At 42.7% G+C, this 16,956-nt stretch overlaps 1 protein-coding gene across 2 annotated transcripts in view; it reads left to right on the forward strand.

Moving 5' to 3' along the window:
• The window catches only part of RYR3 (ryanodine receptor 3), a 563,020-nt gene that overhangs the window by 324,050 nt on the left and 222,014 nt on the right, over positions 1–16,956 (forward strand). For both annotated transcript variants that reach the window (XM_034938474.3, XM_057299827.2), the window contains exons 22-28: positions 1,278–1,381; positions 2,547–2,630; positions 4,286–4,445; positions 5,924–6,071; positions 6,952–7,157; positions 7,714–7,888; positions 15,694–15,902. In XM_034938474.3, the coding sequence (XP_034794365.3) occupies positions 1,278–1,381; positions 2,547–2,630; positions 4,286–4,445; positions 5,924–6,071; positions 6,952–7,157; positions 7,714–7,888; positions 15,694–15,902 (1,086 nt within the window). The remainder of the gene's footprint in view (positions 1–1,277; positions 1,382–2,546; positions 2,631–4,285; positions 4,446–5,923; positions 6,072–6,951; positions 7,158–7,713; positions 7,889–15,693; positions 15,903–16,956) is intronic.

Here is a 16,956-nt window from a genome sequence, read left to right on the forward strand (position 1 = left end):
TCATTGCATTCACTAGTTAGGAACACTGAGGAGACTAGGTCTTCACAGACAGAACCAGAAGTGTCTCCCCTTTCTTAATCCCAAATACTGGTTTATTTTATTCGGGATATAGCACTGTTTCTCAGCACTTGCTTCAGAATACTCACATCTCTCCTTCAGAAAAAAAGTTGTCATCTCTGTATGGATAGTGAAAAGTGGCTGATTCATTGTTTTGAATCAGAACTTGTTTAATATGGTTTTCAGATGTGTCACTAAGATTAATGGACACTCAGAGGATAGGGAATCTTTCACTAGAAATCATTTTTCAGAGAGAATGTAAATTGACTGTGTTCCATGATTTGTGTAAGGTCATGTCTGAAGGCAGAAGGATAGGTGAGTTCTGAAGCTTCCTATAACGCCAACTCTCTCAAATGACACACATTCTAGCTTAGTTACTGACAGGGTCTCTGCACTCCCACACTTGTGTATTTATATAGCTACCATAAAATATTCTCACATGAGGATGGCTTCACCATTGAACTCCTAATATCTAGCTCAGGGTCTGTCATGTAGTACAGGCATTCAACAAATGTTTGTTGAGTGAATGAATTACTTAATGTCTAGAAGTGTACTGTCTAATACAAAGCCCCGAGTCACATGTACTTGAAGTGTGACTAGTTTGGATTGAGATGTACTAAAAGTGTAAAATAGTCACCAGATTTTGAAGATTAGTGTGGGGGAAAAAGTAAAATATCTCATAAATAATTTCTTATATTGATTACCTGTTAAAATGATTATTTTGCATTTATTAGGTTAAATAAAACACATTAATTTCAACTTTTCTTTTTGATTTTCTAATGTGGCTACTAGAAAATTTGAAATTACAAATGTGCTTCACGTTTGTGGCTGACTTTTGGTTCTACTGCACAACACTGGTCCAGATTCTGTAGCCTGTCCTATGCTGAAGAATGTTCCTCTTCAGAAACGTTATGGTTACATGAATTTTGGAGGAACAAGAGCATGGCTGCCACAAGTAGCACTGCTTCTTTTGGAAAGTATGTTTGAAATGCAGATGCCTGTCTAGAAATAAATCCACGGAGCACAAACCACTGGCAACTTGGAGACTGTGTGTCTCATTGACTAGAGAGATCATCTGTTTGCCGATTAGCAAGTTGCTGTCTTTCTCTTGCCTGATATGGATTGCCTGGGCCATGTTTCAAAGTATGTTCTGTTCTGTTTTCCCATGCAGTGCCAGCTGTCAAAACTTAAATCACATTCTTTCTTATGTCACCACCTAGATACGAGATGACAATAAAAGACAACACCCTTGCCTTGTGGAGTTTTCAAAGCTCCCCGAAACTGAGAAGAATTATAACCTGCAAATGTCAACTGAAACCTTAAAGTGAGTATTTAATTGAGCTGAAGTTTTGCAAACAATGAATAGATGATTTAATGCATTATAACTAAACTGCAAAGATATGTCTCTTGCCTGAAAACATGGCACATTCTGATAAATTAGAGGAGATGATGATGAATCATGTCACAAGAGGATTTAGCATAACCATCCACCATTATTATTGACTATATTTCTTAAACCATTTGCTATTTGCTAGGGACAGGGAAAAAGTAAGAGGCAGAAAAGAAACTTAGAATCAAAGGACCAAGTACCTCCTGCAGTTCACATTAAATAAAGGAAAAAAAAAATGAAGCATTTCTAAAACCCGTTGGGAAACCTGATCTGATACACTAAAATTCAATTTTAAAATAACTTTCGCTTCTCCGTGATGCTACCCATGGGCCTAATTTAGACTTTAACTTCTCTAGCCTAAATTGTTATCTCCCATTTTGAATTCTTTGGGGGCTTGTTACCTGTTCTCTTGTCTTTGTATTTCCCTGTTCTCTAGTTGTCACTGCAGAACATTATAACTTTGTGGTTTTGTTGGCATAACGATGCTCCGTAAGGTCCCTTGTCCCACAGGCTTACATGGGATACCTTCAATTACACTGGCACCTCTTGAGGGTATGGCTTTGTACTTCATGGTTTTAAGCACAGCTCATGCCCTTACAGGCATCATGCAGTAAATATTTGCTGACCTGTGGGCTGGATATTAGAATTCTATCTGTTCCATGGAATTAGAAGAGGCATATAATTGTAATGCAAATTTATAAAATAGAAAAATGTCTCCAAGAGGGGCAGTTAACACATTTCTCTTTTGTAATCTTATGCTTGCTATCATCTAAATCGGGAGTTGACAAATTATGGCCCCTGGGACAATCAGACCAGCTACCTATTTTTGTAAATAGATTGTTATTGTAACAGAGTCAAGCTCATTGGTTTTCATATTGCCTATGGCTGGCTTTGCTCTGTAATCACAGAGTTGTAGCTGTGACAGAGACATATGGCTCACAAAGCCTAAGGCATTTACTCTGTGGCCCCTTACAGAAAAAGTCTACTGAACCCTGGGCTAAATGAATGGCTCTTGTCTATTTTCAACTGGGATGTGAATTAGGGTTCCTGCTGTTCCTAACACTGCAGTTAACCTTAGTCTTCTTCTGTTGTGTCACAGAACCCTCCTGGCCCTGGGGTGCCACATTGCTCATGTTAACCCAGCTGCTGAGGAGGATCTCAAGAAGGTCAAACTGCCCAAAAAGTAGGTGATTTTTTTTTAATGGTTCAAGACTTTAATGCTTCAGCCTGGATTTTTAATCCAGGAGGGTGGTACCAAGACAGACAACAGCCCACATAGTTGCTAGCACCAGCTCATAAGGGCTCCTCTGTTTCCTAGATGGCACTGAAGCCCTCACATAGAAGCCTGGTGAAGAAGTATTTCAGGGTTTTCCCTCTCTTTGCCCCTTCCACCTGGACCTCACACTAATATTGTTAGTTTTGAGCCGGGAGGTCAGATGGATGCACTGTCTTTGATCTATAAGAATAGCATTCAGCACAAAAGCTGAAAAGTGGTTCCCAGCCATAACAGAGAGTCACTCCTCTGGCACTGGACCAGCCTTGTAAGTCCTTTGTGGAAGGGGTATCTCTGCCACCATTCGTTTGACCCCCTATATCTGCCTGTGTCCTGCTCTGCCTCTCTCCCACTACATTCAGACACAGTTGCACATTTCTTGTCCTTGCACATTCAAATGCTTGCTCAGCGGCACATCCACTGGCTCCCTTGCTTGTTTGCTCTCATGCATGCCAGCAGATATGCAGATGGATTCACACACAGGTGTCATCATTACTTAGGAGCCAAGCAGTGCCAGCTTTAATCAAACGTTTATCTTCCCCCTTCTTTCCTCTTAAACTTCCAAGATCCACTCTCACACACGCAACTCCTAGTACCAAGAAAAGCACATCTGACAGGCTGCAGTGGAGGAACAGGCTGCTGGCCAGAGCTGCTGAGGTCAGGACACAACAGTCAGTGCATCCTGACTCTGCCCAAGGGCAGCATCCTGAAAAGGTGGATGCAGAACTTTATCTTATACCTACCTACAATAGACCCTGCATCTCATGCTGCTCAGAGGTCCTGGATGGATTGAGCCCTGGTCTGTGGTTCATCACTGTTGGATTCTGGCTCTGGCCTAGGCAGTCAATGGCCCTAGGGCCATAGATACCTTTAAACTCATATTCCCACATGGCTATGACAGTCTGCTTTCCTAAGGTTTCACTCCGCAGTGTGCCCTAGTCTTCTGCATTTACACGATGTGTCTACGTAGAGCTCTTCCACTTCTTCCCATTGTCAGTCAACTTACAGACATTTGAGGCTGTGACTCTTGGACTGGACAGCTAACTGCTAAGATCACTTTAAGTTCAAAAATACTCTGACATCATTCTTTTTTTTAATTCCGAAAGTAAAAGTTTAGCCTTTACTTTTTGACTGAGTGATTATTCTGTGCTGATTTATAAGGAGACATTTGACTCAAGGTCTTGTTCTTGCCAATCTGGTTTTGACTTTTTGTGTTTTTGTAGTGGGATGACAGGCTTCTGGTAATGCTGCAGCATGCTGAACGTGCCCATTATTTCTAGAGAACAGAAGTAGTTTTAGTAGAAATAAAGATGGTTTGTATTGACCATCTGCTTTTTTCAAGTCTTCTTTGAAATATGTTACATATGTTGGGAAGAAGGATGGTAGATTGGGGGCTTCATCTATAGACTTGAAACAGAGCTGAGCTATTCGTTCAGCCAAAGAGTGGGACCTGTGACTGTAGCCTTATTTGTGTAGCGTTCTTACCATGTGCTCTTGGTCTAAAATCCGGAATGAGAAACTCATGGAGATCTGTTAAAAATGTATACTTTTACATTTACTTGTAGCTATATGATGTCCAACGGCTATAAGCCAGCCCCTTTGGATTTGTCTGATGTGAAGCTGTTACCTCCTCAAGAAATTTTAGTGGATAAGCTTGCAGAAAATGCACACAATGTTTGGGCAAAAGACAGAATAAAACAAGGATGGACCTATGGCATCCAACAGGTAAGAAATTCTGTGTCAGGCATGCTGGAAAACTTAGAAGATATGATCATCCACATGCCGTTTTGCTTTGGTGTGTGTTAGATCAGAAGGAAGAGGTTGCCTTTGCACTCTATCCCTCACACCTCAGTGTGTTCATTATTTATGGAATCATGGGGCTGGACAGAATTTGTAATAGTCACTTCATAGCTCAGCAGTATTTCTGGGATAGTCCCACGTATCTACTGGTGAGGATGAAATGGAGGGGAAGCTAGCCCAGCACAGCAGCAAACCAGCCTGCCCAAAAGCTTTTGCCTCCTTACTTCAGTCCATTGGGCCAACGATTTCTGGGCAGAGGTCTTGGCCTGAGCAGGAGGCAGCCTGAAAGCCAGAGCACAGCTAGAAATTAGACAGAGTTTAGTCCCAAACCACCTGGCACACCTCTTTCCTTGAGATGGTTTCTCTCATCTTAGTAATCACCAATGGTAGGGTTAGTATCAGGGACGTTCAGGAGTGGCTGTGTGCACATTAGTTAATTCATACCGGAGTCACACATCTGGAAGCCAGGAAGAGCACAACTATGCAAACTATGGGGGGAGGAGGAGCAGCGGAGTAAGGAGGTTCAAAACAGCATGTTATACGTATGAGTTTGGGTGACTTATCACTACAATTGTCCCTATTGTCTTCTTAGTCCCTCCTAAGGAACCGAGAGGGACATTACTACAAATGTGTGTCCTCTGCCATAAAATGAACACACTGTGGCTCTGCCACCTTTTCCGATGTTTCTCCATGAAGGCTGTTAAGCTGTCATGAGGAGGCTATAGCAACTTAAATCATGACGTGATCTTCCATAGGGAAATCATTATACAAATCTCCAGCTGCTTTGCCTTGGGAATGGAGGTTTCTAACCAATTCTGTGATGCTTCATTTTATTTACAGACTGGTGTTATTTAAAGTGTTTTCTGTTTTGTTTTGTTTTTTTAATGAGACAGACTCTCTCTCTGTCGCCCAGGCTGGAGTGCAGTGGCATGACCTCAGCTCACTGCAACCTTCATCTCCCGGGTTTAAGTGATTCTCCTGCCTCAGCCTCCCGAGTAGCTGGGATTACAGGCATGTGCCACCACATCGAGCTAATTTTTGTATTTTTCATAGAGATGGGGTTTCACCATGTTGGCAGACTGGTCTCAAACTCCTGACCTCAAGTGATCCACCCACCTCGGCTTCCCAAAGTGCTGGGATTACAGGCATGAGTCACCACACCCGGCCAAAAGTGTTTTTTAATGCTAGCTTTGAGCATTAGTAAAATGTTTCCATTTATACTCATTTAATCTGGAGGAGAAGTGGCAAATATGTACATTGCTAAATGTGAAGGCACTGAGGGAAGAGCTAATAGACCTAGAGCGGCCAGAAAGCCAGGACTGTTGCTGGTAATATGTGAATAGGGTGAGCTGTGGTGAAGGTGAAATGTTTTCTTGGCACCTTTTTTCTCTGGCTTCACATAGGATTTGAAGAACAAAAGAAATCCCCGTCTGGTGCCATATGCATTACTGGATGAGCGTACCAAGAAGTCAAACAGGGACAGCCTGCGGGAAGCTGTGCGCACTTTTGTTGGTTACGGGTATAACATTGAGCCATCAGACCAAGAACTAGGTAATGAGTTGAGAGTGTTTATTCCGGCCCCAGTTTACTAAACAGGTCCTCTTCTTGGGGCATCCTAACTTCAAATAGGTCTAACTTGTACTATTGGAAATAGTATTGGGGCTGAAGAGCACTAGACTAAATGGTGTGATTTTTTTTATTATTATCGGGGAGACCATGTTTGATATAAACCATCATCCCATTGACAGATTTTCTGCAATGAACACTTCTATGACTTATTCCCACAACGAATAGGTTATCTTCTAGGGTAGCTGAGCTTTTCAGAATACCTGATCAAAAACCAAGTCACTGTTTTTTTATCTTACTTTCCAAATGTGTGAATATCAGCTTACTTTTAGATCAGGTAATCACATCTCCAAATTAAAAGCTTGTTCAGATTAAAATCTGAACAACAGCTTAAAATTGATGAGCCTGTTATTGTCATCCCATGCCCCAGGAGGCACAGTAGGCCACAGGGGCAGAATTGTAAGTCATTAAGGGGATGGTTTTGAAGTCCAATCTGGGTTTATACCTTTGCTCCTCTGTTCATGGGCTCTGTGATGTTGAATAAATGATTTTACCTCTTTGAGCCTGAATTTCTTCATCAGTAAAATGAGGACAATATTAGCTACCTCATAGGATTATTGTGAGGGAAAACTGAGAAGTGGTCTCTAAAGGATCTACTATGAAGCAATCCCTCAGTCAGTGGTAGCTTGTATGGTGATGATGATGACGATCATCATGAACAGAATGCCATATTGGATAGTAGTCGACCTATGGTCAGTCTTAGATGTTCTCATCAAATTCTTTTGAGTAGTGCTACCTAATTATTAAAGGTCTATGTTCTGTCTTTCCCTTCCACACCCTCTGTTCGCCTTCCTTCTCACAATAGCTGACTCGGCTGTGGAGAAGGTCAGCATAGACAAGATCCGATTTTTCCGGGTAGAGCGATCTTACGCAGTGAGATCTGGAAAGTGGTATTTTGAGTTTGAGGTGGTGACTGGAGGAGACATGCGAGTCGGCTGGGCCAGGCCAGGCTGTCGGCCTGATGTCGAGCTGGGGGCCGATGACCAAGCCTTTGTGTTTGAAGGCAACAGGGTGAGTTTATATATCTAGCAAACACCCATCCTCAGACCAAGTTTTCCTTCTCCAAACATTTTTCTGGAAGCTCAAATTACTGGATCTCTGGCTTCAAAGTGAGTGACCACCACCACTGGCTAATGTAGACATTGAATGGGCATCTCCTAGTGACTGTTTCTTTGCTCTTCACTCTGTTGAAGGGGAGCACTGTACCCCAAATCCTTTCTACAATCACCTTCATATCTGCTTTTGCACCCAAGCCCATTGACTCCACTCCAGAGGTGACACAAAGATCACTATGCAGCTAGTATGTCAGGAAATCTTACCAGTTTTCCCTAGAGAGAATCCTGATTATTGCCATAGCTGTGACTAGAAATCAAGAGACTTGGGCTACCTTGTGTGTCTTGGTTTCATTTATAACATAGACCACTCCTCCTTGTTGGTTATCCTTGAGTGTCCCCTAGAAATCATGTAACCACTACTAGTTAGGAGATATCGAAGATATGGTCATTTCTCCAGCTGCTGGGGCTTCTGGAGACTCCATTTCTCTAAGCCCTAGAGTCTTGTTTTCTAGGGCCAGCGTTGGCATCAAGGAAGTGGGTATTTTGGGCGTACCTGGCAGCCAGGGGATGTGGTCGGATGTATGATTAACCTGGATGATGCTTCAATGATCTTCACACTGAATGGGGAGCTGCTGATCACCAACAAAGGCTCTGAACTTGCCTTCGCTGACTACGAGATTGAGAATGGTAAATCTAACACCCTCTGCCAACCCCAGCTCCATGAGGCTGGAGGAAAATATAGGGAGAGCTGAGCGAGCTGCTCTGCTTCCTTATTCGGTCTACACTGTCCTTTGCATATTTGAAAACCCTAATGGTGAAGACGATCCCATAGACTAGCAATTTCAAAGAATTAGGGGAGATAATAGTGATAGTTGGTGTGTGCAGCATACATACACATTCTGAACTCTCAGATAGGTTAACCAAGAAGCTAATTCCCTCCCCTGTGTCTTGGCATTTTAAGATTCTCCAGGTTTCCCAGTATTACAAAGAAAACACTTATTGTATATGACTAATGTCCTTGACAGGAGAGAAAAATCAGTGAATTAAAGAATTATCCTTTTATTCTGATTTGAATTGTCAGTCTGCATGTTTGTGTAATTGAACTTGATGCTTTGAAGAGAACGATTGAAACACAAAAGTTAGATTTAGCTATTTCCTTGAATGAAATACAATTTATTTTGAAATTCAGACACACTGTGAAACCCAACCAGAGTTGCATTTTTTAATGTCCATGAATAGACCACAGTCAGGGGCACGCTTCCAGCTACACAAAGGAGGAAGTGGAGCTTATTATTTCTTGTCTATATAACTACATTATGTACACAAGACTGTTGGTATATAGGGGAAAGAGTGTACTGCAAGTCAGTAGACTTCTCCTAACAAGCTCATTGGCTCCCAAGGAGTATCTGTTTGACCTCTCTGAGTTTTACTTTCTTCATCTATATCAGAGAATAAAAGCATTGATGAAATAAAATCTAATGTTCTTCCCAGATATAAAATTCAACGGCAGTGACTTAACACCTGCTGTGTGAATGCCCTTATGCCTGGTGCTTTGCCACACTGTTTCCTCCTCACGGACGAGAAGGGGGCTGTGCTGGATCAGGAGACCTGGACGCTCACCTGCCTCTGCTTCTGCCTACCCAGGACATCTTAGTTGACTTTATTTATCCATTTAGGAACTCATTTTTATCTCTGTAGATGATGAGGGCTCCTTGTAGCCCTAAATTTCTGAGACTTTACAGAAAGAAACATTTCCTACCTAGAAAGCTAAAACAATACAACTGCATAGGCAAGAGAGCACAAATACATGAAACTGTGTGTATGTAATATACATGCTCTTTACAGAGCGTTTTTAGCTTTATAAATGACTTTTGCACTTTTTTTTCAGACATCTATTGTTTAAAGTATGCATATCCAACTGTACCTTTCAAGGTGTTTCTTTTTTTTTATTATTATACTTTAAGTTTTAGGGTACATGTGCACAACATGCAGGTTTGTTACATATGTATACATGTGCCATGTTGGTGTGCTGCACCCATTAACTCGTCATTTAACATTAGCTATATCTCCTAATGCCATCCCTCCCCCCTCCCCCCATCCCACAACAGGCCCCGGTGTGTGATGTTCCCCTTCCTGTGTTCATGTGTTCTCATCCTTTCAAGGTTTTTCTAAGAGCCAAATATTTGGAGAAATAAAAAGCTTACAAGTCCATTGTATTTTCCTAAAAAGACAAATGACTAAAGTCAAATGGAGTCATATTTTAATGCCTTCCAAAGAGGTTTAAAATCAAAATTTTAAAGAAATAACTCTGTTTTTGGAGACAGGTGAGAATGATGTTGCCAGAAGAAGGAATGGCCTGTGTGCTGGTTCAGAGGCAAAGGAGAGGATTTCTGTGGGTGGACATCAGGGCAGTGTACAAGGACCACCAGGTGCTTTCCAAGCACCCACCTCATGCAGTGCCCTCCCTCTGAGGCCAGGAGGAAAACAGCCTAGGAGATTCAGGCACATCTCCAAAGAAAGTCGTTCCCTGGGGTAGAAAGAGTCCAAAAATCAGGGCCTTTTCCAGGCCCTGCTATTGTGTGAACTGGAAGAGGTTACTTGTCTGTTGAACTCTGAGGAGGAGATGAGAATCTCATATGTTGTGCAGAGTTACAAGAACTTTGTAAAGTCCAAAGCCTTAATACTCAAAGTATGGTCTGCTTGTTAGCAATGAGGACTCTCAGCCCCACCCCAGACCAGAATCAGAATCTGCATTCTGACGAGACACTCTGGTGATTTGCATGCACACTGAAGTGTGAGAGCAGTGGTCTAAAGCATATGCAAATGTGAGTAGTAGCAGTATTAAGGAGCTCATTTTTTAGTTGTAAAAAAGATGATAATAATGCAGAGCAGTAAGTTATCAATGACAAGTGACTAATACAGAATGAAAAGTCTATATGAATGGGATTTGAATTGCATGTTAACTACAGAATACGAGATGTCTATGTGTAAGGAGAAGGCTAGTCCTGACAGGGGATGTAACAAGAGTAGTTCTGTGGCTCCAGGAAGCTATAGGAAAGGGTAGAAGATTTGTGTGTGGAATGTATGGATGATGAAGCTGGAAAGGTAGATAAGGTGCAGATTATAGGCTCAAATACTGAGACTCAGCCTTTTCGTTCAAGAAACTATTGTCTTCTCTGAGCCAAGCACCCTTGGACTTCACCCTCTAGGAAATGAGGGGCCATAATGGGGTTTGAGCAGAGGAATACTATAGAGGGGAGGGACATTTGAGCATAACCCGGCTTTGAGAGAGCATCTGTATTTAATGAAAGTGATGTCCCATAGGCCTGTTGTGTACAGGGATGTGATTTGACCTTCAGAAAAACAAAGTATTATTAGGATGCTGTTTAATAATAGAATTGTACTGTAATGTGTTAGCACATTATACTGTCGTATCATATTGCCCTTTAATAACACAGAGACAAGATAATTGGAAAGCTCTTTCAGTTCTGCGATGCCTTGTGAGTTGGTGGAAGGGTAGTTATAAGGAAGTTCTGCAATGCCTTGTGAGTTGGTGGAAGGGTAGTTATAAGGAAGTCGACATGCCATTCTTTGATAACAGTAGCCCCAAGGCCTGGAATAACCACACAGCATCTCTCCTCTCTCTGCGTCAAGTGGAAAGAGGTAGCAATTCTTGCCTTGAGTTGTTAAGAAAAGCATCTGTTGAAAATAAAACAATTTATGCATTGTAGCGCCTACCTCCCCCCACCCCGTAAAGCAAAATGCGCGACGTGCTTGTGTTCTTCTGGTCACCAGCATGTCAGCTTTGATTTCAGTCATTACCCCAGTGGGAGCTGGGCCATGGGAAGCCTTTTGCCCTTTTGGGGAAGCAGTGGGGACAGATACTGTAGTTCATGGCTGTTTTTACCTCTGGCTTACTTACAAGTTGTCATTTCCATCCTCTTATGCATCATAGATTATATGCCTTTATCTGCTTCATTAGAATTTTCTAATTAATGTTCCCTCCCCTGGTCCCTGGACTGGACCATCACAGCTCTCACTGTTGTCACCTAGAAGTATCTGAGAGCTCAGAAGCCTCCAAGGCAAACCCTTTGCTATTAGCCTTCTCTTTTCCTCTCTTTAAAGGAAAGGAACATAAAATCCTGAACATTCTGCTAGACCTCAGAATGCGACATCTGGAAGAGGCTTTGGTGTGGTCTCCTGTGCTGCCTCTCTGCCAGGCACTCCCCTGAGGGACATGCTGCCTCTTGCTACAGCTTTGGTGTCTGCAGGGGCAGCCTCCCAGGCTGTTCCTGCCCATTGACCTGTCGGGTTTAACAGATCCCTCATTTCTGTTGGCAGCTTTTCAATAGGCAGAAAATGAAACTTATCTGCAGGAAGTGTCACTGCCATCTGCAGGCACACACGCTGGTACCCAGGGTCCCCTGTCATTCTCTCTCCAGATGGGTCTTGTGTTTCAGAAAGCAGCTGTGGCAGGGGAGCGTGGCCTGTTGTTTCCTTTGTTTTCTACAAGGCTTGTGACCATCTCCCTGTCATCTCCTGTAACTCTGTCTTTGAAAGGCTTACCAGGAAATGGGAAGGAATGGGTATAGCATGTGCTGCTGGATTGAAACTCCCAGAAACACCCCAGGAATGGTCTGAGCAGTCATCTACCTCCCTCTCTCTAAGATGTCAGCTTTTCCCTTGCTGGTAGCTATTCTCTTTTATGTCTTCCTTTAGTTTAAAATGGATTGAAAGTGGATCTGTCCTTTGGATTTTTGAGAGAGCTGATTTCTTTGCAATCTCCTGGAATTATAAGATTACCCCCCTGCTCTCCCTCTTCCTAATCAGAAAACCAGTATGAGGCCTTATAATACCAAGTGTATCAGAACTGGGGGTCCTGTACAAAATGTAAATGCATATATTCTTGCCATTTCTTTCCTGGGACAAGAACTGTATGCAACTTGGCCGAAGACTGTGCCTTTTGCAAATTTTCTTCTCAAACCTCTTCAGAGTTGTCAGCATAATCATATCTATTAGGATGCATGTAGGGAGGTGGTATTCTTTGCCCTCTTATTATATTTTCTTCTTCTCCAATCTCATTTGAGGCTATGGGTTCATTAAGCTGTGTGCAACATGGAAATCCTTCTATATGACAGATAGTAATGCCACATGACCTTGCCCGGTAGGTCCTTTTATCCAGGTGAATTCTAGAGAGCCATGTGGTGAGCTGTGTACAGGTAGCCCTTTTCCTCTACGGGGCCTGGAGCGTGTTGTGGTTATGGGTCTCCATCTGTCTAATCTAGAGACAAACAGGTGAACTCCCTGACACGTTGGAAAATCATTTGAAAAGCAATGTAACTCAAAACAAGTTAGCTTAGACGACAGTTAGAAAGCAGGCATCCTGGCTTCAGTCCCCGTTGCTTGCTGTGGACTCCTGCTCAGGCAACTTTGTTCACATGCTGACTCTGCAGTTTACCAGGTAGCAGATGTTGAGCCCCAGTCCACTTTCCAGGCCTCAGTTTCCTCATCTGTAAAATTGGAGTAATAATGAGATGTATCTGTAGAGCACTAAGCCTGACATTTACAAGGTATTTGGTAAATATTTGCTATTGTGGTTTATCATGCCATGGTTGTTCCCCCTTATCTGTCTTTCATGAAGAGTTATAAAGTTACAAGATTTTTAAATGCCTCAAATAAAGAAGTTTTAGAAATGGAGATACTAGCTAGATCCTCTTAGCCAGGTGGAGGGAGCTGATTAAATGTATCTAGTTATCGAATCATTTTCTCCAAGAGAAAGCGCTGGTGCTTTATGAGAATTAATCTTTCCTCTCTGTCCTTCCGGATTTTCTCTTTTCTGACTCAAGCCTTCGATTTAGCTTTTCTGCTGCTGTTTTCCAGAGCTGGCCCAGCTGCGCCCACTTAGCCTCCTGGAGGTCCCCAATACTCTGTGCCTCCCATTGCTCTTGCATCCATGACTTTTGTTACCCTGTCTTTTCCCATGGAGTGTGCAACTCTCCCTGTAGAGAGGGCTTCTGCTCCACAGGGACAACACTTTACTCTCTAGTGAATGCAGTCCTCTGGCCCTGGTCATAACTACTGTTTAAATCTGGGGCATTCATCCCCTGAAGACTCACTCCCTCTCACACACTGACTGGCAGCTGGCCTATGACTCGAGGATAAAGGATCTCATCCCATTTTTGTCGCTTGCCCTTCCCGTGACTGTGATCAAGTCCATTAACTCCTCATGTTCTTAGTTTTAGCTTTATTAAAGTGCTGTCCTCTCTACTGGTGCTTAGGAATGAAGAGGAGCTCAACATCCTTAGAAAAAAAGAAGTCTTATGCAATTATTACCTTTTCCCCCTTACATTGTCAATGGGTCTGTGACTAGGACATTATTTTCATGTCCTGAGGTCAAATCTTCATTGTTGCTGCTTCCCACTGAGGCTTTTACCCCTGCTGCTCGCTTATTGCACCATCCAGGTTCATGGAGAATGGAATAGAGAGGTTTTCTTAAGCTGTCCTACTCTGTGCTCACATCAGGGCTGGACTATTTCATGATCTTCATGTTCATGGCTCCAAGATAAACCTATACTGGTGGTTTTCTTGGTCTAGTTACCTCCCTTAGTAGAATAATTAAAATACTGTCTTGAGATTAGGTATGGTTTGCAGCAAACACATCCCCTCTTTTATATTCCATTCCTTGTCCCCATTTCTGTAAGCTCCTTGGGATTGGGGTAGTTTCTTCTTCCTTCACATCTTGTCATGGCACATAGCAAAACCATCTTTCCCAATGCGGAGCCTAGGAATTTTACTGGCAAGCAATTCTTATTCTACACTGTAATCAGATTTCCAAAGGTTCTTTATTTATAAACATCTCTGTCTATAGAAAGGAGATGGTTTCATCCATCGCAGCCCCTATCACAAAAATACCAGAAGCATAGCAGTGCTCAGGATGTTACATGCACAGGTGCTTGTCCAAGGGACCAGTCCATTGACTGTCCTGAGAGGTAGGGGTCCTAGTCTGTCCTCAGTTGGCAGTGCTGCAAGGAGGCTTTTTCTACAAACATCACTGCCATTTTGCTAGGACTGCATTGACATTCTCTTTTATTTAGACACGGTATTAAACACGTCTGTATCCTAAGTGAGTTTATAGTTTCTAAAATCAACCACATAGCTTGCAAGAGATTTACGTTTCACTTATGTAACTTATTATTTACATAGAAACTTCGTGGCTTAGATAACAGTATATAAGCCTCCCATCTAGGAAGAGTGCATCTTGGCCTTGGTGTCTATGAAAGAAAGTTTTTACTGTTAGATGTAAATGCTCCCAAAATTGGCTTTTAAATGTCCCCTGAAATGACCACTCTTATCCTAGGGAGTGACACCACTTTCTTCTGTAGGGAACTCCAGCCCCTGCCTCATCCAGCAGCCTCAGAACTTCTCCTACCCTTCCAGGCGCTCTCTGCAGCCTCCAGCGGTCCTCCAGCCACCTGCCTGCCTCTCACATCCTCCCAAATCCAACATAATTAGCGCTTTCCCTGTGTTGCTGATTTGTTGGTCCACAATTATGATTTATAAATAGCCCACAAACAAGAACACCAAACAATTTGAACTTCTGCTTTGGTCTGTTTTGAGTGGTAGTTTTTTAATACGATCAAGCTACAGATGTGAGCTTGGAGAGATGATAGCTGTAGGAAGGAAGAGAGGAGCTTTCTCTGGCTCCTGCTTGAAACTCTGCCTTCCTGAGTAGGTGAGGAGGAGAGTGGGCTAGGAAACTGGGTGTTTGTAAATTGTATTTTGTTAACAAGCACAATCATAGTGCTAGCATTTAAAACTCCTTAGAATCCTACTCTCGAAATGTGAAGGACCTCTCATGTCACTGGGGAAGATGCTGGGGTCCAGAAAAGTCAGGCAACTTGCACCAAGTCATCCTTTTTTTATTTTAAATAAATTTTATTTTGTATATTTAAGGTATACAACGTGATGTTATGAAATACATAGAGATAGTAAAAAGGCTGCTACAGTGCAGCAAGATAACATATTCATCAGCTCACATAGTTACCCATCTTTTTGTTTTTGTGGCAAAAAATCTCACCAAGTCATTCTTTAGGCTCACTGCATTGTTTTGGGTAGTAGTTAAATTTTCCCAGGGCCTAAGATCAATTTTAACTAAGGGACAGATAAAGAATTTCACTTTTTCTCTTACTGGTTTTGCCTTTCCAGTTGATATTTATTTATATCTTACAAATATTCTTAACTGGATCATTGCTTTTCCCAAGTCATTTTGAACCAAGCTGTCTTATCTTTCCTATGTACCATGGGCAGTGGTGGTCTCCATGTGGCCTCCTGTTGTTGATTTTATGTGCCAGGAAGAAAGAAAGAAAGAACGGGTTGTGTCCCATCTTTCCTACTGGGAGTCAAAGCCCTTAAGGAAGCAAAGATTCAGCTTCCTCAGAGTTTCCTGGGATGGTGCCTTCGGGCTAAAGCAGGTCTCTCTAACTCTTCCGCAGGCTTCGTGCCCATCTGCTGTCTGGGGCTATCTCAGATTGGCCGCATGAATCTCGGGACAGATGCCAGTACCTTCAAGTTTTATACCATGTGCGGTCTCCAAGAGGGCTTTGAGCCTTTTGCTGTCAACATGAACAGAGATGTTGCTATGTGGTTCAGCAAGCGCCTCCCGACGTTTGTCAACGTGCCAAAGGATCATCCACACATAGAGGTAATGTTACACAATGTGTGTGGCCCTGGCAGGTCAGGTGGGCCAAGGCCCTAAGCTTGCCCTAAGTCTCCTGTCAACAGGCAGCTGCTTACCTAAGTCCATGCCCTGGCCACTTACCAGCCACCTCCCCCCTGGCCCTCAGAGCTGCAGTTGCAGGCATCTTAATTGGGGCAGCTCAGTGGCATCTTACGAGAGACATCAGCCTTGCACATAAAACCTTACAGATCAACTCTCAACATTTTGGGCCACTGGATTTGCTCTGGATGTTCCTATACTGTATTGTCCTAGTAATACAGTATTCGGAGACCTTAAACTTTTCTGTTTTTTTTCTTTTTTTAAGTTCGGGCTGGGTGTGGTGGCTCACACGTGTAATCCCAGCTACTTGGGAGGCTGAGGTGGGAGGATCCCTTGAGCTCGGGAGTTCGAGACTGCAGTGAGCTATGATCACATCACTGCACTGTAGCCTGGGTGACAGAGAGAGACCTCGTCTCTTGAAACAATTTTTTTTATTAAAAAAAAATTTTAAAGTTCCATACCTATATTCAAGATTATATATACTGAACATGTATGTTGTTACCCACTCATGACTTGATGTCTTGTAGGACCTATTTAATTTTTTGATGGTGTTGCCAGGATTTTAAGCTGACGTCTGATCATTGATTAATCTATCCCCGTTTTCTAGGGGGAGCAGAGAGGAGCCAAAGATTGTAAGGAGCCTAACTTTAGTTCTGGCCCTACATCGACTAAGACTTGCCTCTGTTTTGGTTCACAGACCATGGTTTTTCCGTGGTGGATAGGGGGAGAGTGTTGATTTTAAAAAAAATGCCAGACAGATCAGCCCCATTGCAGCTTTAGTCAAGGTAGATTCAGTGGTTTGCTGCAACCTCACTGTAAGTTCCTTAACTCATCCTCCCATCTGAATTCAGCAAGCATCAACCTTAATGCCCCACTTTCTTCCTCAGTTAAATAGTAGAGACTTTTCTCTCTCTGATTCCTCCCTAACCATTACTTTAGAAAAGTGACTCTTAAACTGTTGGAGGTCATGAACCCCTAG

The sequence above is a fragment of the Pan paniscus genome, chromosome 16 (assembly GCF_029289425.2).
Source record: "Pan paniscus chromosome 16, NHGRI_mPanPan1-v2.0_pri, whole genome shotgun sequence".
Taxonomy (NCBI): Eukaryota; Metazoa; Chordata; class Mammalia; order Primates; family Hominidae; genus Pan; species Pan paniscus.